Source organism: Tachyglossus aculeatus, chromosome 18, assembly GCF_015852505.1.
Source record: "Tachyglossus aculeatus isolate mTacAcu1 chromosome 18, mTacAcu1.pri, whole genome shotgun sequence".
Lineage (NCBI taxonomy): Eukaryota > Metazoa > Chordata > Mammalia > Monotremata > Tachyglossidae > Tachyglossus > Tachyglossus aculeatus.
The window spans coordinates 31,916,742-31,937,979 of record NC_052083.1 but is presented as its reverse complement, the minus strand read 5'-3'; the positions used below and the strand labels follow the sequence as shown (position 1 = coordinate 31,937,979).

The following is a 21,238-nucleotide window of genomic DNA, read 5'->3' as shown; positions in this document are numbered from 1 at the left end:
TGGCTACTTTTGTTGAGTGACTATTTCCCCTCAGGCTTAAACTTCTTTCCTCGGTCATGAGCTAGGAAGGCTGGGCAGAGCCCCAAAGGGCAAGCTGTGTGAACTCTGGCTATGTGGGAGGTGTTTCCTCAAGCCTGCCGCTATCCTCCCGGCGGGGGGTTGTTTGGGGGTGGGCGCAAAGACATACTCTACCGCCAGCTTGGACACGTTGCCTTACCAAGGCTTATTAATCATGATATCTTCTTCCTTCAGAAATCCCTTTTGGAGCATCCACTTGTCACTCAAAAACTTGGACCTGCAAATCACCAAGGAGATAGAAATGTTCTGAGCTAGGGCAAGGGCAATCATCATCATCATCAATCGTATTTTTTGAGCGCTTACTATGTGCAGAGCACTGTACTAAGCGCTTGGGAAGTACAAACCCAGATGAGCTTCCCTCCATGGGCTGCTCTTAACCTGGCACCTGGACCCAGGAGCCTTTGGAGCTTGGTTCTGTGACCTTTGATATTCGCTCAACCCTCAGCCCCACAGCACTTATGGACATATCCATAAATTATTTATGTATATTACCGTCTGTCTCCCCTTCTAGACTGGAAACTGGTTGCAGGCCGTGAAGGTTTCTACCAACTCTTGTTATATTATGCTGCTGTATTTAGTAGAGCTCTGCACATGGTAAGTGCTCAATAAATAAGTACCACTGATGATGATGATAGGGGAACTCTGAGGTCTGGGCACCTGGATTGCTTGGCCCCGACAGGAACAGCCAGCTTCCCCACCGGAATGCCCATGGCTCGGCACTCAACTTCCCAGACAGAGAATTCCTGGTTGTACAGAGGGAGTCCCACCCTCCTTCTCCAAGCAGGTGAGGACCAATCTTTCTAATTTGGCCTATTCTGGGCAGACCATGGGGAGTGTGGTAAGGCAGGCTAGAAAAAGGCCTACCTGGGAGCAGGAAAGGAGAACTCCACTGCTTTTTCATTTTTGTTTGGGAGGAGGAAGATTAAAGAAGGGGACCTATGTCTCAAACCAGGATGTACATGGGGGCAGTGATCAATCAATCAATCGTATTTATTGAGTGCTTACTGTGTGCAGAGCACTGTACTAAGCGCTTGGGAAGTCCAAGTTGGCAACATATAGAGACGGTCCCTACCCAACAGTGGGCTCACAGCCTAGAAGAGAAGCAGCGTGGCTCAGTGGAAAGAGCCCGGGCTTTGGAGTCAGAAGTCATGGGTTCAAATCCCAGCTCTGCCAATTGTCAGCTGTGTGACCTTGGGCAAGTCACTTCACTTCTCTGTGCCTCAGTTCCCTCATCTGTAAAATGGGGATTAAGACTGTGAGCCCCCCGTGGGACAACCTGATCACCTTGTATTCCCCCAGTGCTTAGAACAGTGCTTTGCACATAGTAAGCGCTTAACAAATACCATCATTATCATTATTATTATTATTAGAAGGGGGAGACAGAGAACAAAACATATTAACAAAATAAAATAGAATAAATATGTACATGTAAAAATAAATAATCATAATAATGATCATGACTACTTACCCTCTTGCACTCTCCCAAGAGCCTACTTAGTACAGTGCTCAAGCCCACAGTCAGTGCCCAGTGAGTACCACTGCCATTGTAGGAGGGCCCGGGGGAAGTGCGTGCGTGTGGGGGTCAGCTAGACCAGGAAAGAATCCCCTGCAGCAGCTGAAACCTCCAGGATGGACCAGAAGCCCGTCTCGGTGCCAGGAAATGGAAACTAAGCTTGTTGTGGCGGGAATGTGACTGCTAATTCTGCTGTGTTTTACTCTCCCAAGCATTTAGTACAGTTCTGTGCACAGGGAAAGCACTCAAACGCCACTGACTGTGTCTTGGCTGGGAAGCGTGGACAGCCCAAGGGCAGGCTCCTTACATGTAGTTCCTGATGGAATCCGGCAAGATGACGACGCAGCGCTGACCCTCTTTCAGCTCCTGGGCAGCTTTCACCGCAACGGACATGGTGCTGCCCGAGCTTCCCCCTGCCGCCAGAGACACCGCGTCAGAAACGGCACGCTTTAGGGGGACGGGTTCTGGACCCTTCCCTCCCTCCCAAGCTGTCTAGAACAGAGATCCCACCTGGGACAGGCCCCACCTCACGATGACTCAGGTTAGCCACTTATGCAACAAATTAAATCGAGCTGTGACTTTGAGTAGATTGGTCAGCTAGCTGCTGCAGGAGCAGTTTAGTCATTCTGCTACAGTTTGGGGCGGGCAGACTTGGGCACTGCCCTGCCCCATCCCAGGGAGTCAAGACAGCACCTGGCCATTCTCCCTCTGCCTGGAGCCCAGTGGTTTGTTTCCTTTCAAAAAGCAAAAGATGGAGCCCCACTATTCAGCAGGAATGCCTGTCAACCCCCCTTCCCAACCTCCCATGCCTGCCAACTGGACCCCAGGGGTAGAGGGCTCAGGGTGGGGATTCTTGACCCTGAAGCTCATCCATAACATCCGAGTTTGGCCCACTCTTACCACACAGTAGTCCTTCTTGGCTGATGAGCATACGGGCAAAGGCGAAAGATTCCTCATCGTTGCACTTGTACCATTTATCCACGATCTAGAGGTGGGAATAGGAGGACTAATGAGAAACTGAAGGATGATAGGTGTTTAAGACAGGAGGGGGTCAAGGGGGTAAACGGTGGCAGATGCTGCCGGGGACAAGGGGCAGAGGGAGGCCAATGGAGGGGTTTAAGCTTCTTAATTTCTCCCAGGAGCTGAGAGCCACAAGGCTGAATGCAGAAATCTGACCATTCCGACTCAAGGCCGGAAATACTCTTGGCGCGGATTCTGGCATTCCCTAGGAACTCCACATAATTGTCAGAGATCTGTGATCGGTATGGAGATGACTCCCCTCCTGCAGCTGGCCAACTGCTTCCGATGCCTGCTCAGGGACTCTGGGCGGGTCCTTCAGTTTCTCTCTGAAGAGAGCCTGCGTCCCCAGCTATAGAATGGACGTTTTCCTTCTCCCAGAGAAGACTGTAAAGTTTGTTGTGGGCAGTGAATGTGTCCGGTAAATTGTTATAAAGTAGTAGTGATAATAATGATGATGGCATTTGTTAAGCGCTTACTATGTGCCAAGCACTTTTCTGAGCACTAGGGGTGATACAAGGTCATCAGGTTGTCCCCCGTGGGGCTCACAGTCTTAACCCCCATTTTACAGATGAGGTAACTGAGGCACAGAAGTTAAGTGACTTGCTCAAAGTCACACAGCTGACAACTGGCGGAGTCAGGATTTGAACCCAAGACCTCTGACTCCAAAGCCCGGACTCTTTCCACTGAGCCACGCACTCTCCCAAGCACTTAATACAGTGCTCTGCGTACAGTAAGTGTTCAATACAACTGACTGCCTGGGCCGAGGAAAGCCCAAAGAGCCAGGTGGGAGGAGCAGAACTGACCTCTAGAAACCTCCCACTTAGGGGCTTGAGGGTTGGGAAGGAGTGTGGCTAGTGGAAAGAGCATAGATTGGGGTGTCAAGGGACCTGATTTCTAATCCCAGCCTGCCGCTTGCCTGCTGGGTGACCTCGGGCAAGTCACTTTATCTGCGTGCCTCAGTTTCTCTGTAAAAGTGAGAATTAAATACTTGTTCTCCCTCCCTTAGTCTGTGGGCCCATGAGAGACAGAAACTGTGTCTGACTTGCTTCATCTTGTACCTACCCCCCCGGGTGCTTAAGAATAGAGTAAGCACTTAATAAAACTCACCGCTCTGTCGAGGACAGTGGGAATGAAGTCATAGCCGATCCCCTCAACCTCGTAGACGGTCTTGTCAGTCTTGTTCAGGTCTTCTGGCTCAGCAAGGAGCGAACCTTCTGGATCAACCCCTATGATCTAGGAAGAAAGGTTTCTTACTTGTTTCCTTTTTTCCCTTCCTTTTCTTTCCCATTCTTTCCCTTTTTCTTTCTCAGTCTCACTCATTCTTAATACTTTCTTTCTCAGTCATTCTTTCACTCTCACACTCTTCTCATTCTTTTTCTCTCTTGCTCATTCTCCCTCTTGCCCTCTCATTCTTTGTCATTTCTTTCTCCCTCATTTTCTTTCTTGCTCTCACTCTCTTCCCCATCTCTTTCTCTATCACTGTCTTATTCTGTTTTACTCTCATTCCCATTCTCTTATTTTCTTGTCTCTTTTACTCACACCTTTTCTTATTCCTTCCCTTTCTCCCTCATTCTTTCTTACACCTTTTCTCTCATTCCTTTTCTCTCATGTTTTCTTTCACTCTTTCACTTATTCTTTTCCTTTCTTTCGTCTCTCATTCTTGCTCTCACTCTTTCTCCCTTTCAATTGCTCCCAAATTCTTTCAAAAATCTCCCAAATTATTTTTATTCTTTATTCTTCCATATTTTACTTATTTTCTTTTGGCAAATCAGAAGTAGAACCCACCTCTGCCTCTTTAGCCCTGGCTCTTCACTCCTACCCACCCTATCTTCTTAACCACCTCAGCTCTTCCCATTGACTCGCTCCAGTGGCAGTTAACCAAAAGTAGCTGCCTGCTTCCACCACCACTGGTGAAAAACAGAGAGAGCACATTCTGGAAATTGCCCTTAGGTGGCTAAACCAGTTTGCTTACAACCAATTCCCATTCTCCCTTACTTACTTTGCAACCTGGGCACTTCTCCTTGAGTTTCCTGCCAAGGCCTGTGATGGTACCTCCAGTGCCAGCTGAGGCTACCAGCATGTCTAATTTCCCTGTTGGAGGGGGAGAGGCCAGAATATGAAAATGCCTTCAAATCTTTCCTGGCCAAAAACTTTTATTTTTATTATTATTATTATTTTTTAACCAAAGCTGTAATTCACGTAATACCCTCTACCCCTTTTGGAGATGGTGGTAATCCCATTTTAAAGATGAGACAAAGCACAGAGAGGTGAAATTACTTGCCCTAATGGCTAAATAAAGTCATAGACTCCCCTTCAGACCCCAGTCATCAGTGGACCTGGGATTTAATTAGGCTTCACCATTTGTTTGCTCTTGGACACTGGGCACACCCTTTCACTTCTCTGAACCTCAGCTTCCTCACCTGTAAAAACAGGGATCAGATATCTCCTCCTCTTATGACCTCAGTCCTGGGCAAACAAAGCCCTTACCAAAATATCCAAGTATTTTCCCGAGTTTTGCCAAGTACTTCATATAGGCAGTGCTCTGCATATTTGAGTCTCAATTCATTCATTTAATCGTATTTATTGAGTGCAGAGCACTGTACTACAATAAGCACTGCTGATTGACCGTACTTTCCAAGTGCTTAGTACAGTGCTCTGCACACAGTAAGCACTCAATAAATACTACTGAATGAATGATTGCCATAAATGAGCCCAAGGGAAGGCTTGCTTCCTTTTTGGGGGGGGGGGGCTTTAATTACTTTTGTACCACACAATCTGTGGGACCGTATTCAATTAATGGAATTTACTCCAAGATGATCCTACCGTCACACTGCTGCAGGATCTCCTCAGCCGTGGAGTCATAGTGAGCCAGAGGGTTGCTGGCATTCCGGTACTGTTAAAAAAAATTAAAAATAAAAAAAATTAGAAGAGCTAGACAAAAGGATGTTAATTTAGGCTAACTAAAAGTATCAGAGTTTCAACAGTCTCTGAAGGTAAGAACTTCGCAGTCTGCTTTGGATGGTCATTTCTTGCTCATACAACATATCCTATTTATATGGGAAGTTTCAACCCAAGGACCTGTTCCATGATTCCATTAACCCTTAACCCCAGGCCTCAAAATCTCCCGTTGGTAGAGTCTCCTTGGTACAGGAACGATCAAGTGGCTCACTGGAAAGAGCAGAGGTCATAGGTCATGGGTTCAAATCCCCAGCTCCGCCAATTGTCAGCTGTGTGACTTTGGGCAAGTCACAACTTCTCTGTACCTCAGTTATGTCATCTGTAAAATGGGGATTAAGACTGTGAGCCCCCCCCGTGGGACAACCTGATCACCCTGTAACCCCCACCCCAGAGCTTAAGACAGTGCTTTGCACATAGTGCTTAAGCGCTTAATAAATGCCAACACTATTATTATTATTATCATCATCCCCTCTAATGTCCGCAGACAGCATCATATCAACACGGATGAGCTGGGTCCATCTCTCCCAAATTAGTAATCCCGGAACCAGTCCAAACCCATGAGCAGGTCAGGATGCCCGCTACCTTTCTAAGTGGGAATGGGACAGGAAACCCGTTGGGGCTCCCTGGCTGGCTTTATCAGCATGCCTCTGCCACGGCTCTCCTTCCGCCCTAGGGAATTAGTTGGAGATGGGGCAAAGTGGGAGAGGAGCCCCAGAGGTTCAGTAACAAAGGCAAAGCAAAGTGACACCAGCAAGAGTCTGCTGGAGTAGGTTTTCTAGCGCTTTGCTTAGAAGCAGCATTAGGGTCCCGTAGCTGCCAGCGGAAAGGCCCATGTAGAAGCCCAGAAACAACCCCCTGCTCCCTTAATCTACGGCGATCCTGAAGGGTGAAAAAGGGTGACCCACAGAGCCCCCACCCCAAAGAGATGCTGGGGGTGGGAGCCCCCAGGACACACCATGGAGCCCCACTGGGTAAATAAAGATTTCCTTGCCTGCTGCCCCAATCAACCTGGGACCCAGACATCCCTGCCCTCCACCTCTGAAGATCAAGAACACAAAATCGTACCTGGTCCAGGATGTGAGAATTGGGAATTTCATGTTTCAGCCTCCAGGCCACCCCTACGTGAGACTCAGGGGAGTCGAAGCTGGCGGTGGTGGGTGTCCTCACGATCTCTGCCCCCAGAGCCCTCAGGACGTCCACCTGCACCGACAGGGTGCGGTCACTTGTGCTGTCCTGGGGCAGGGCGGGGGGATTCCCCAAAGAATGGAGAACCCGAGCGGTCCCCACCAACCCTGGCTGCGGGGCTGACTTACCTTCTCCATGCTCATTTTCTCAGGCATCACAATGATGCAGCGATACCCTTTGACAGCAGCAGCGAGGGCCAGCCCGATTCCTGGGGGAACACCAGTGCGCAAACGATAGGGGTTTCCATCCATGGCTAGGAACAGACCCTCCCCTCCGACACCGACAGCCCCTATTCCTCCCCAATTAATTTCCAGCCTCACAGGTCATCTCAAGCACTTATGCATATACATGCCTTCAACTGGGAATTTGATTATTTCATTTGATTCCTCTGGAAATACTTTCATGCTTGTCTCTCACATTCAAACATTAGCGCCTCAAGGGCAGGGAATGTATCGCCTAAGCACCCAGAATAGCACACTGCACTCTATGAGATTCTCAATAAATGCTAGCACTACTATCATCACCGGGGCAGACTTTGCATAGTTTCTGACTGGCAAGCTCAAGATAATGGTTTAAGGAAACCAGAAAACCTTTTCTAACCACAGATTCAATCTTCCCTGCAATCCTCTCCATCAGCTGCATGGAGAGTTGGGAATGTAGAAAAAAAAAAAATCAAAGGCTATTGGGAAGCCTGACATTTCTTCTTCTACAAAGCACTCCAGAAACTAGATTCTTTTACCCAGTTAGGGAAGGGTCAGCCAGTAAAAACTGTCGGGTAGGTAAAGTGACCAAAGGGAAAGTGAGCCAGAAAAGCAATGCACCAAGGCTGAGGAACGAGGGGCCTCACCTCGAGCAGAATGACAGTGCTCTGCACACAGTAAGTGCTCAATAAATACGACTGAATGAATGAATGAATGAATGAGAGCAAGGTGAATATAGCCTTCACCAAGGAGACGAACAGGAAATGTCAAAATTCTCTTCGAAAGAAAACCCCAACCAGCTCAAGCCCAAGGCGAGGGTGGGTTGAAGGGAAAGGGAACTCTGAGATCCTTCAGCCTGTTAGGATGTCCCTGAACTGTGTGAGGGTCTTAAAACAGAAAAGTGAAATGCAAAAGGCAGTGTAGGAAGGCCAGAGCAGGGTGATGCAGAATAGAGAGGAGATGAAAAAGAAAAAACGGAAGCAAAATGTTGTTCCTAACCACTCTTACGAAGCAATCACTGTTACTACTGGGGATAAAGGGTACTTTTCTTTGCTCTTAAGAACCTCTCTGCCCTCCTAGTTCTCTTCTCATTCTCAGCCTGTCACGGCTCCTGCCCTTCCCCGCTCACTGACCAGTGTTTCCCGACGTCGGCTCGATGACTGTGTCTCCAGGTTTCAGAATCCCCGCTCTCTCCGCATCTTCCAGCATCCTGAGGCCAATCCGGTCTTTCACGCTCCCACCCGCATTGAAGAACTCACACTTGGCCACTGGAGCAGGTGCCCGGAATCAAACAAAGAAACCATGGATGAGTCGGGGGGGCGGGAAAGAGGTGTGATATGGGCCAGCCCCTCTCCTACACTTAAAGCTGGCTCGATACCCAGTCAAGCCTGGAGGCTTCTCCAAGCTTGCTCTGGCCGCCTTCCACCATCAGCTCATCCTGCCCAGCTCACCCAGGGACAATCCTGCTCTGAAGAAGTCTGGGCTTTTTCACATTTCCTCCCATTGTGTCTGCTTTATATATCTCACATTTCACATCTTCACTATTAATTAGTACTCATGCCCACTCCCGGTTCCACTTTCTTTATGCCCAAAGCTCCGCTTCCAAAGCCCTGGGCAGCCAATGCCACTAACCATCACAGCTGTCCTGAGGGAAAGGAACGCCTGTTTGGGCTTCATCTTTCAAATCTGTACAAACTGTCACGGTGTTTCACCGAGTTTCACCAGTGTTTCATGTGCCCGCTCCTCTGACTGCTGCTAACCCCTCACCCATCTCCTGCCTCTGGCCTGAAACACCTTCCCTCCTTAAATCCCCCCTAGACTCTCCCCCCATCCTTTCAAAGCCTTATAGAAGGCACATCTCCTCCAAGAGGCTTTCCCTAAGCACCACTCCACCCCGTTCCTCATCTCCCACTCCCTTCTAAATCACTCTAACTTGCTCCCTTTGTTCTTCCCTCCTCCAAGCCCCACACCACTTATGTACTTATCTGTAATTTATTTATTTATATAAATGTCTGTCTCCTCCATGTCTGGACTGTAAGCTCACTGTGGGCAGGGAATATATCTGCTATATTGTTGTACTGTAGTCTCCCGTGCACTCAGTACGGTGCTCTGCACAGTAAGTGCTCAATAAATATAACTAAATGAATCTCTCTCAGCCCAGAGACCAAGATTCTGTACCCACAGAGTTCACACTTCAGCCCATAGGCCTTCCCGATCTTGTTGATCCGAACCAGAGGCGTGTCCCCAATTTTCTTCAGGATATCTGGCATGATTTTGGGGGTCTGAGCTCTGAAATAAAACAAAGTATTTAAAGACCGACCCACTCACTTGCAGGTGCACGCTTTAATCACTTATTTGGCTCCTGCTTGCTTTTGAAAAAAGGACTGAAACATTCAGAGAGCTAGCTGTCTTGCTGATGCAAAACGTTCTTTCGAGGAAACTAAATACAGTAGCTCCCCACCGTCCCTCTGCCCTCACCAACCTGAGTAACCAAACTCTCAAATGATTTGGCTCAAAGACAAGGACTTCTCACTTCCCCTGCCTCAACCCTGGCCTGGGACCCAATGAATTCATTTCTATTTAAAAAGTCACCCCAAGCTACCTGTTAATCAATAGGACATGTAGCTCAGGCTTCAGAGCTGGGACCTGTAAGGATTAAATGACGTTGGCGAAGTAGGGCAAAATCAGGGATCTATTAAATTTTATTTTATGGTTTTTGCTGACCGCTTAAGTAGCTCAGTGGAAAGAGCATGGGCTTTGAAGTCAGAGGTCATGGGTTCAAATTCCGGCTCCTCCAATTGTCAGCTGTGTGACCTTGGGCAAGTCACTTAACTTCTCTGGGCCTCAGTTACCTCATCTGTAAAATGGGGATTAAAACTTTGAGCCCCTCATGGGATGACCTGATCACCTTGTAACCTCCCCAGCACTTAGAACAGTGCTTTTGCACATAGTAAGTGCTTTACAAATATTATTATTATTATTATGTGCAGAGCCATTAAGGCCTTTGATAAATCAGCCTTCTCCCCAGGGAGCACAGCCTCCCAAAATATAGGAAGCGGGGCTCAGTGAGCAACAGAAATCCCGAAGGGTGCCCGAGGGCAGTCCAGCTAGAATAAGAGCAAACTGAAAAAGCCAACCTTTCTTTGGTCTTGTACTTCACGGTAAGGATCTATTTTGGCAGCTGGAGTTAATGTTATCTCAGAAGAACTGGCTCACAGTGTAAACCTCCCCCGGGACTGAATTGCATTCGCTTCTCCTTGAATTGTTCCACTCCGATCCCCTAAATCTACCCCTCCCTATTCCAAGGCTCAAGGAAGCAGAAAGAACATGGGACTGGGACTCAGGAGACCCGTATTCAAGTCCCAGCTCTGCTGCTGACCTACTTGGTGACTTTGGGCTAGTCACTTCTCTCTGGGCCTCAGTTTCCTCACCTGCAAATTGAGGATAAGACAGGTCTGAGTAGTACAGGGACTATGTTCCATCTCACAACCATGCATCTAACCCGGCACTGAGCACAGGATAAACTCTTAATATATGCTAAATTTATTATTATTGGGATGTAAGTAGTTTCAGCACCTCTTGCCTCTTTGCAATGCAATGCTACCCCGCTGACAGGTGAGGGGTCAGGGGAGCGGGGGGAGTCAAGCAGCTCGTCTCCCTCACAGCCACGCTTGCTCCCAGATGGTGCTTTCTGGACCACCCCCAAGGGCCACTGACTGGACAATGAAGACAATGATGTGTGCTGAAGGGGGGAGGGGGAGAGTTACTAAGCGCTAGCACAGTGCTCTGCACACAGTATGCGCTCAGTAAATACCACTGATCGAGAACTTATCAACCACGCATCACTTACAAGGAAATGTGAGGGTGGGGAGATTCGGAAGCGGGCTTGCCCAGCTGCCAGGTACACTTGCTGGGCATGTCGGGTCGGATCCACTTCCTCTCCTTCTCGCTGAGGCCCGTGCAGCGGGCCATCTCCGACTTCCCGTTCTCCGCAGGGTTGCCCGGGTGATGGGGGCAGACCCCGGGCTTCTCCTCAGCCTTTGGCAGCTCTGAAGGCATGGTGTGGTCTTCTGTGGGGAGAAGGAAAAAGAAAAGCTTTATTAATAATAATAATAATGGTATCTGTTAAGCGTTTACTATGTCCCAGGCACTGTACTAAGTGCTGAGCTGGATACAAGCAAATTGGGTTGGACAAAGTCCCCGTCCCAAAGGGGGCTCACAGTCTCAATCCCCATTTTACAGATGAGGGAACTGAGGTACAGAGAAATACAGTGACTTGCCACAGTCACACAGCCAAAGAGTGGCGGAGTGGGATTAGAACCCACAACTTTCTGACCCCTAAATCCAGGCTCTACCCACTACTCCAAACTGTGTCCTGAGCTTTATCCAGAGTCATTCATTCAATCGTATTTATTGAGTGCTTACTGTGTGCAGAGTACTGTACTAAGCGCTTGAAAAGTACAATTCACAGACATCTCTGAGGGAAGCAGAGGGACACAGTGGGGTGGGGAGAGGAAAGAGGGAGAGGGAAAGTTGGGGTGGGGGGAAGAGTCTCTCTCTCTCTCTCTCCCTCCCTCTCTCTCTTTCTAGGAAAGCCTCAGTTTGGCCCAGAAGACTCCTCAGCCTCTGTGGGGATGCTTGGCATTGTTGTCGAAAATTACTGTGACAGACAGGGCTTCTTGCAGTCTTGGGGGGGAAGGGGCTGCTGCAACTGAAGAGCATATAAAAAACAACAGCAAATGAATAAAGTGATTTCCTGTATTTCACCTCAAGAGCTTGCACTTTCAGATGATCCCGTCTGGACTACTGCACTAGCCTTCTCTCTGATCTCCCATCCTCGTGTCTCTCTCCACTTCAATCCATACTTCATGCTGCTGCCCGGATTATCTTTGTCCAGAAACGCTCTGGACATATCACTCCCCTCCTCAAAAACCTCCAATGGCTACCGATCAATCTGCGCATCAGGCAGAAACTCCTCACCCTGGGCTTCAAGGCTCTCCATCACCTCGCCCCCTCCTACCTCACCTCCCTTCTCTCCTTCTACTGCCCAGCCCGCACCCTCCGCTCCTCCACCACTAATCTCCTCACTGTACCTCGCTCTCGCCTGTCCCGCCATCGACCCCCGGCCCACGTCATCCCCCGGGCCTGGAATGCCCTCCCTCTGCCCATCCGCCAAGCTAGCTCTCTTCCTCCCTTCAAGGCCCTCCTGAGAGCTCACCTCCTCCAGGAGGCCTTCCCAGATTGAGCCCCTTCTTTCCTCTCCCCCTCGTCCCCCTCTCCATCCCCCCGCCTTACCGCCTTCCCCTCCCCACAGCACCTGTATATATGTATATATGGTTGTACATATTTATTACTCTGTTTATTTATTTATTTATTTATTTTACTTGTACATTTCTATCCTACTTATTTTATTTTGTTGGTATGTTTGGTTCTGTTCTCTGTCTCCCCCTTTTAGACTGTGAGCCCACTATCGGGTAGGGACTGTCTCTATGTGATGCCAATTTGTACTTCCCAAGCGCTTAGTACAGTGCTCTGCACATAGTAAGCGCTCAATAAATACGATTGATTGATTGATTGATTGATGATGTCCAGCTTCCCTGCCTACTACTCCAGAACTGGTCACTGGGCAATTTAGTACCTACTGGTGTTTCATCAACGGGTCACGCTGGGTGAAAATGATCAATGTGTAGGGGAACCAGAGTGGCCTAGACTTGTTCATTTTCCAACACAGCCTGTCCTCTTCCTCCAGAAACACCTTAATTGTGCTGATGCCTTGAAGTTAGACACTGGCAAATCGCCAGATGAAAAATCATTTCTGAATCTGATCTGTGAGTTGAGTCAGCCTCTTTAAATCTAACCAGCAGGCTCACCTCATCTGCAATGACCCTACAGGTTTCCCTGAAGTCCAGCAACACTGCTTCCGCTGTGTATTTTTTATTAATAAAAAAATGCCCAGAGGCACCAACGCATCTTCATAGAGAAAAGGGGGAAAGCCCTTCCAGCTTAAGCTCAGCACTGAAACATCCGAGATTTGACAAATTACCTGCTTAAAATGATCCAGAAATAAAAGCTGACTAAATCAGAGGGTGAAAAGGCATTAACTGGAATACCCACACAGAGCAGATTAGCTAACAGTGATCTGGACATATCAATTCAGAGGCAAAGGAATGGCTTTTTTGTGGGGGTGGGGGGTGTTTCCCCTGGGTGACAACTCTATAAGGAAAACTCCTGAGAAGCAACTCTATATAAAATAAATATATAAAAACAACAACAAAAAACCCCATGAAAATCTACACCTGATTCCCTGCATGCAGGAACTCCATTTCCAAGTATGTTCCTTCCTCACCCAATTTTCCAATTCCTTTCAGACTGGCTCCAGGCCCTGTTCCCCACCTTCCCTGCACCTGTTTCAGGCCCAGGGGGATGGTGACTGGGCAGTGGGTTTAGTCTCTGGAGTTGCCAATGGCTTAATAAATGTAGGCAGCAAATCAGAGGCCCACCCCTGCCCGCAGAGGCCTTGGGATCCAGAATGTGACTAGGAGGAAGTCTAGGGGAATGAGTTAAGTGGACTTCAGTGAGAGGCCTTCCCTGACTAAGCCTTCATTTCCTCTTTTCCAACTCCCTTCTGTGTCACCCTAACCCTATATTCACCCCTACCTCAGCCCCACTGCACTCACATTCAGATCTGCAATTTATTTATTGATATTAATGTCTGTCTCCCCTTCTAAACTGTAAACTCACTGTGGGCAGCGGACGTATTTACTCTGTTATATGGAATTCGCCCAAGCCCTTAGTACAGTTCATTCATTCATTCAATCATATTTATTGAGCGCTCACTGTGTGCAGAGCACTGTACTAAGCGAGCACTTGGGAAGTCCAAGTTGGCAACATATAGAGACGGTCCCTACCCAACAGTGGGGCTCACAGTCTAGAAGGGGGAGACAGAGAACAAAACACAGTAACAAAATAAAATACATAGAATAAATATGTACAAATAGAGTAATAAATATGTACAGATATATATACAGATATACAGGTGCTGTGGGGAGGGGAAGGAGGTAAGGAGGGGATTCATTCAATCGTATTTATTGAGCGCTTACTGTGTGCAGAGCACTGTACTAAGCGCTTGGGAAGTCCAAGTTGGCAACATATAGAGATGGTCCCTACCCAACAGTGGGCTCACAGTCTAGAAGGGGGAGACAGAGAACAAAACATACTAACAAAATAAAATAAACAGAATAAATATGTACAAATAAAATAGAGGAATAAATACGTACATACATATATACATATATACAGGTGCTGTGGGGAGGGGAAGGAGGTAAGGGGGGATGGGGAGGAGGGGTAGAGGAAGGAGGGGGCTCAGTCTGGGAAGGCCTCCTGGAGGAGGTGAGCTCTCAGTAGGGAAAATGGGGGAGGATCCCCCCAGGCCCAAGGCCCACAGTTCTCTGCACACAGTAAGGGCTCAAGAAACACGATTAATTGAGCAGGTCCAATGACAGAAAATAATCCTGGTGACCAAAAAGCTACAAACGGAGGTTGGTCAGAGGTTTCTGAGTTTGAGCCCTCACCTCCTTCCCTTCCCCACAGCACCTGTATATATGTTTGCATGTATTTACTACTCTATCTATTTCACTTGTACATATTCTATTTATTTTATTTTGTTAATATGTTTTGTCGCCTGTCTCCCCCTCCTAGACTGTGAGCCCACTGTCGGGTAGGGACCGTCTCTACCTGTTGCCGCCTTGGACTTCCCAAGCGCTTAGTACAGTGCTCTGCACACAGTAAGCGCTCAATACATACGACTGAATCAATCAATCGTATGTATTGAGCGCTTACTGTGTGCACAGCACTGTACTAAGCGCTTGGGAAGTACAAGTTGGCAACATATAGAGACAGTCCCTACGCAACAGTGGGCTCCCTAACCCCTGTCCTTCTCCCACCTCGACAGGAAATCCCCCGCTCTGGAGACTGCAGCTAATTTGGTACACACACCTCGTTTGGAATATAGAAACTGTGCCTTTCTCCCCGCCTCCCTCACAGGGACAGCAGCTGTCACCAAGGCGGGCTGCGGAGGGAACTGGAGAGCCCCAGGAGCAAACCTGAAAGCCATGACAAGGCTCAACGGCCAAGTGCCGACCACTGAGGCCCCGAGCGTGGGGTGGCTGCACTGAATGATGGGAAACACAAACGGTTCCTGGAGGCCCAGGCCTCAAGCAAGCCCCCAAACAAACAAACCTGCCATCTGAGGGAAAGCCGCAGGTGTTTGTTTCGGTCCAAACCCAGCAACCACACGTGCCAATCAAGGCGGCCTCAGCGGAGAGGCCGAAAGTGAGGGCTGCCGACCTTCCGGGAAAGGAGAGAAGAAACGGGACACTGAGTGACTGCAAAAAGACCCCAACGACTGGCCAGGCAAAATACCTGGGAACGTTTTGAGTTTCTGAGCCCCCTGGAGACGGTAACCCTATCCGGGATCCAACTCCTGGGAAAAAAGGAAAACCCCACTATTGTCATAAGGTTGAAAGCTCGGACTGCACACCAAATGCCCTGGAAAGAGGGATGTCGATACACAGCCAGATGATCTGGCCCTTCAGGCAGCGTGGCTCAGTGGAAAGAGCCCGGGCTTTGGAGTCAGTCGTCATGGGTTCAGATCCTGGCTCCGCCAATTGTCAGCTGTGTGACTTTGGGCAAGTCACTTCACTTCTCTGTGCCTCAGTTCCCTCATCTGTAAAATGGGGATTGCCTGTGAGCCCCCCCTGGGGCAACCTGATCACCTTGCAACCTCCCCAGCGCTTAGAACAGTGCTTTGCACATAGTAAGTGCTTAATAAATGCCATCATTATTATTATTATTATTCAGACTTGCTCCTCCCTAGTAGAAGACTGTAATAGTAATAACAATAATAATAATAATAATAATAATAATAATAATGGTCCATCTTAAGCACTATGTTACAAGCACTGTGCTAATACTGGGGAGATTCAATACAATCACATTGAATACATGGAGACACACAGTCTAAATACGGGGAGGGGGGCAGGTATTTCATCCCCACTTACAGAGGAAGCAGTCGCAGAAGTTAAGTGACTTGGCCTTGGTCACAGAGCAAGCAAACAGCAGAGCCAACATTAGAACCCAGGCCTCCTGACTGCCCGTCCGGTGCTCTCTCCTGTATCACCGATTGTCAGCTGTGTGATTTTGGGCAAGTCACTTAACTTCTCTGTGCCTCAGTTCCCTCATCTGTAAAATGGGGATTAAGACTGAGACACCCCCGTGGGACAACCTGATCACCTTGTAACCTTCCCAGCGCTTAGAACAGTGCTTTGCACATAGTAAGCGCTTAATAAATGCCATCATTATCATTATTATTATCACCTATGCACTTGGGTCTGTACCCTTTGGGTATTCACCAGCCCCATGGCACTTACAAACATATTCATATCTTATTTATTTACATAAATTATTACAATCCTTCTCCAGACTACAAGCTCATCATAGGCAGGGAATGTGCCTACCAACTTGCTGCACTGTAAAAATAATAATAATAATAATAATGATGGCATTTGTTAAGCGCTTACTATGTGCAGAGCACTGTTCCAAGTGCTGTGGAGGATACAAGGAGATCAGGTTTTCCCACGTGTGGCTCACAGTCTTAATCCCCATTTTACAGATGAGGTAACTGACGCACAGAGAAGTCAAGTGACTTGCCCAAAGTCACACAGCTGACAATTGGCAGGGCCGGAATTTGAGCCCATCACCTCTGACTCCCAAGCCCGTGCTCTTTCCATTGAGCCACGCTGCTTCTCTACTCTCCCAAACGCGTAGCACAGTGCTCTGCACCCAATAACCACTCACTAGACCCTGCTGCTGCTTTCCACTAGGCCCCGCAGCTGCTCACTGGAGCCTGTATGTGAGCCTTATCTAAGACGGGAAGCAAATCATCAATCATATTTATTGAGCGCTTACTCAAATGCTTCCTACCAGAACAGGCAAGGCAAACTGAAGTGGAACAAGTCTACCGTTCATCAGAGTGCCCTGGCTCTCTTCAAGGATCTGGGAGAGGAAAAGTTGATACCCAAGGCAATGTTGAGTCACCAGTTTTCTTCTCCATTTCGGCAGCACTAACAGACTCGGGAAAAATGACACAGGCTAGAATATACTTAGACAAGCATTCCTGGGTCTTTTTAATTGGGGTTTTCATTAAGTGCTTATTAGGTACCAAGCAAAGTACTAAGCACTGGGCTAAATGCAATATAAACAGATGGGACACAGTCCATGTCCCACATGAGACTCAGCATTTACAGGCGGGGGCATTTAATCCCCGTTCTACCGCATCTGTACATGGGGATTAAGACCGTGAGTCCCATGTGGAATACAGACTATTTCCCACTTGACAGTTTGTAACCTGTATCTTAACTCATATCTACCTCAGCACTTAACACAGTATTTGGCACATAGTAAGCCGTTGGCAAATACCATTTAAAATAAGTGAGACAACTGAGGCACAGAACCTGACTTGCCCACCTTGACATAGTTTTTTGCTGTGTTTTTTTTAAACCCCGCTTTCCTTCAACAATAACACCACCACACACAAAAACACGGGAAATGCCTGGCACATAGCAAGCGCTAGACAAATACCATTCTTCTTATTATTCACTGGATTGAAGGTTTGGGTAAAGCAAGGTGCCAGAGCTGTTGTGTCATCCTTGAGAGTATTTACCTCAGACCCCCCTGATTCATGCCCATGTCTCAACCATCAGCCTTTTTTTTTTTTTTTTTTTTTTACACAAGTTGGCACTCCAAGGTGGCACTCCAGTACCTGGCACGATTAAATGCGGAGAAATTTTCTCCCGGGGATGAACACCTGGTTAAAATAACCTCTTGGATTTCTGGATGGCAAGATCCTTGTGGGTAAGGGACAGGTCTACCAACTATTGTACTGTACTTTCCCAAGTGTTTAGTACAGTTCTCTGCCCACAGTAAGGGCTCAATAAATATCATCAGTTGATTGATCGATACCTTGGGCCAGCAGACCTAATGTCTGCACCCCGGGAAGGAATTCACGGTGGATGCACTTGGGTCTATAGGCCACCCCAGCCCCATGGCACTTATGGACATAGCCTGACACTGCTGGTTTCCCCTATCTGCAACTGGTTTTAATGTCTGCCTCCCCCACAACTCTACTGTATATTGTACTGTGCTCTCCCAAGCGCTTACTAAACTGTTAAGTGCCCAGTAAGTAGCCCCAATTGATCAGGCCTGGCAGCCCTGAGAGGTGTGGGCTCTTCTGCAGAACTGGAATGGCCAGGTTGTTGGACCCTGTTGGTCAGCCAGTCAATCGTATTTATTGGGCACTTAGTGTGAGCACAGCACTGAACTAGGCGCTTGGGAGAGTACAATGTAACAACAAAACAGACACATTCCCTGCTCAAAACAGTCCTGAGCCTAAGAATCTGGGAACCAGTGTGGCCTGGTGGAAAGATCATGGGCCGGAGGTTAGAAGACCTGGGTTCTAATCCCAGCTCTGCCAACCGCTTGCTGCGTGACCTTAGGCCTCTGTACATTTTACATCCTCTACTGTAAAATGGGGATGAAACCTCTGTTCTCCCTCCTACTTAGACTGTGAGTCCCATGTGAGACAGAGAATGTGTCCGACCTAATTCACCCGTACTTTGCCCCATCGCTTAGAAGTGTTTGACATATAGTAAGCATTTAGTACAGCGCTCAATAAATACGGTTAACAAATACCATTAAAAAAAAACGTGCAGGGAGTGTGGACTGGTGGAAAGAGCTGCTTGACTTTGGCCAAGTCACTTAACCACCCCGGGCCTCAGTTCCCTCATCTGTAAAATGGGATAATATACCCCTTCCTTGCTCTTACACTAGGAGCGCCCTGTGGGATAAGACCTAATAAAATTCTCATGCCTTTTTTTTTTTAAAGACATTTAGCAGGTCCCGGTATTTTGGGTGCTTGACTCAATGAGCAGCCCAGAAGGTGGCAAAGTCCTGTAAGAACCTGCCTAACACCAGACTGAACCCAGTGCTGCAAAGCTGTAAATTCGTTAGAAGCGCAACAGCTTTTCAGGCCCAAACTAATTTGTCACATTCAAGGGAAAGGCAAACAAATAAAAAAGAACCTTTTCATGAAAGGCAGACTGATGTCAAGAACAACCCAGGTTCTATAGAAATCTTCCCACAGCATTTATTTACATTATTTTGATATTTGATTGCTTTCACTACCTGTAATCTCTTCTATCTCAGTACTAACCATAGAGTTTGGCACATTAAGACTCAATGAAAACCACTACTTTTTTAAAAAATTTAGATGGATGCTTTCCCCATTAGATTGTAAGCTTCTTCAAGGCAGGAATCATGTGTACTTGTAATCCCCCCAAGCAAAAAGTACAGTGCTCCACACACAGTAAGCACCCAATAAATACAATTATCAGGATGAAGGAAAAGGACAGAAAATTTCAACCACTAATTCAGAGTGAACCACATGGGCCAAAATGCTTTTTGCTGCTTGAGTGCCTTCTGCCCACAATGAGCTTCCAGTTTAGAGGGAGAAGACTCCTAGATTCTGGACATTTCCCAGCACCATTTTAACATGGAAATCTATAGAAGCAACATCCTGTAAACCCAACTTCACCGTCTGTTATGTGTGTGACCTTGGGCAGGTCACTTAACTTCTCCCCCTTCTAGACTGCGAGCCCGTTGTTGGGTAGGGCCTGTCTTTATATGTTGCCAACTTGTACTTCCCAAGCGCTTAGTACAGCGCCCTGCACACAGTAAGTGCTAAATACGATTGAATGAAATGAATGGAACTGTTACCTCATAATAACAAATTTAACAAAATTAACAAATTTAAAAAAAAAGCATTGCCGTGTGGGTGATGTATATATATTATATATGTATTACATTATATTATATATGATTACACAGATTTATTACTCCATTTACTTTACTTGCACACCTTTACTATTCTATTTATTATGTTAATGATGTGCATTTAGCTTTAATTCCATTTGTTCTGACGACTTGACACCTGTCCAAATGTTTTGCTTTGTTGTCTGTCTCCCCCTTCTAGACTGTGAGCCCGTTGTTGGGTAGGGACCGTCTCTTATATGTTGCCAATTTGTACTTCCCAAGCGCTTAGTACAGTGCTCTGCACACAGTAAGCGCTCAATAAATACGATTGAATGAATGAATAATAATAATGGCATTTATTATGTGCAAAGCACCATTCTAAGCGCTGGGGAGGTTACAAGGTGATCAGGTTGTCCCACGGGGGTGCTCACAGTCAATCCCCAGTTTACAGATGAGGTAACTGAGGCACAGAGAAGTTAAATGACTTGACCAAAGTCACACAGCTGACAACTGGAGGAGCTGCGATTTGTAAAATAGGGATTAAGAGAAGCAGCGTGGCTCAGTGGAAAGAGCCCGGGCTTTGGAGTCAGAGGTCATGGGTTCAAATCCTGGCTCCGCCACTTGTCAGCTGTGTGACTCTGGGCAAGTCACTTCACTTCTCTGGGCCTCAGTTACCTCATCTGTAAAATGGGGAATTTGTAAATGTATGTAAAAAATGTGAAATGGGGTCTGTGAGCCCCACGTGGGGCAGCTTGACTACCTTGTATCTACCCCAGCGCTTAGAACAGTGCTTTGCATATAGTAAGCGCTTAATAAATGTCATTATTATTATTATTATTATTATTATTAACCCCATGTGGGACACGGACTGTCCAAACCTCATTACCTTGCCTGGCGCACAGTAAACACTTAACAAATACCATTTAAACAAATGGCTTTCAGGACTTGACTGCAGCAATTCACAAGTTGCACGAATGCAACTTCCCTCCTTTCTTATTCAAAGCCGAGTAAGTGGAACACTCGAAACCAACTGAAGATGACATTAAGCACTAACTATGGGTCAAGCACCATGCTAAGCACTGGGGCGGAGGCAAGACAATAGGATAGAACCACCGCCCCTGTCCCACACAGGGCATAGGATTAGGAGCAAGGGAGGGAAGGTATTTGAAACCCCCCTTTTACAGATGAGAAAACTGAGGCACAGAAAGGATGACTTGCCCAAGGTCACACGGTAAGCAAACGGTGCAGGTGGGATGAGTGTCCTCTATGCACTTTTAGCCCCACAGGCCTTACGTCCATTTCTGTTATTTATATTAATGTCTGCCTCCCATTCTAGACTGTAGGCTCGTTATGGGCAAGGTGTCTACCAACTGTTGTACTTTTCCAAGCGCTTAGTACCGTGCCTGCGCACAGTTAG

At 47.4% G+C, this 21,238-nt stretch overlaps 1 protein-coding gene across 5 annotated transcripts in view; it reads right to left on the bottom strand.

Moving 5' to 3' along the window:
• The window catches only part of CBS (cystathionine beta-synthase), a 39,182-nt gene that overhangs the window by 12,719 nt on the left and 5,225 nt on the right, over nt 1–21,238 (bottom strand). For 4 of the 5 annotated variants that reach the window (XM_038759992.1, XM_038759995.1, XM_038759996.1 and 1 more), the window contains exons 2-12: nt 10,805–11,024; nt 9,137–9,243; nt 8,088–8,222; nt 6,883–6,962; nt 6,635–6,769; nt 5,435–5,504; nt 4,611–4,702; nt 3,719–3,844; nt 2,492–2,576; nt 1,899–2,004; nt 218–295 (exon numbers count right to left, since the gene is read on the bottom strand). In XM_038759992.1, coding sequence (XP_038615920.1) covers nt 218–295; nt 1,899–2,004; nt 2,492–2,576; nt 3,719–3,844; nt 4,611–4,702; nt 5,435–5,504; nt 6,635–6,769; nt 6,883–6,962; nt 8,088–8,222; nt 9,137–9,243; nt 10,805–11,013 — 1,223 coding nt within the window. In that variant the 5' untranslated portion in view covers nt 11,014–11,024. Of the gene's footprint in view, nt 1–217; nt 296–1,898; nt 2,005–2,491; nt 2,577–3,718; nt 3,845–4,610; nt 4,703–5,434; nt 5,505–6,634; nt 6,770–6,882; nt 6,963–8,087; nt 8,223–9,136; nt 9,244–10,804; nt 11,025–14,949; nt 15,052–21,238 lie in introns of those variants that run through there. The other variant, XM_038759993.1, reaches the window with a different exon arrangement.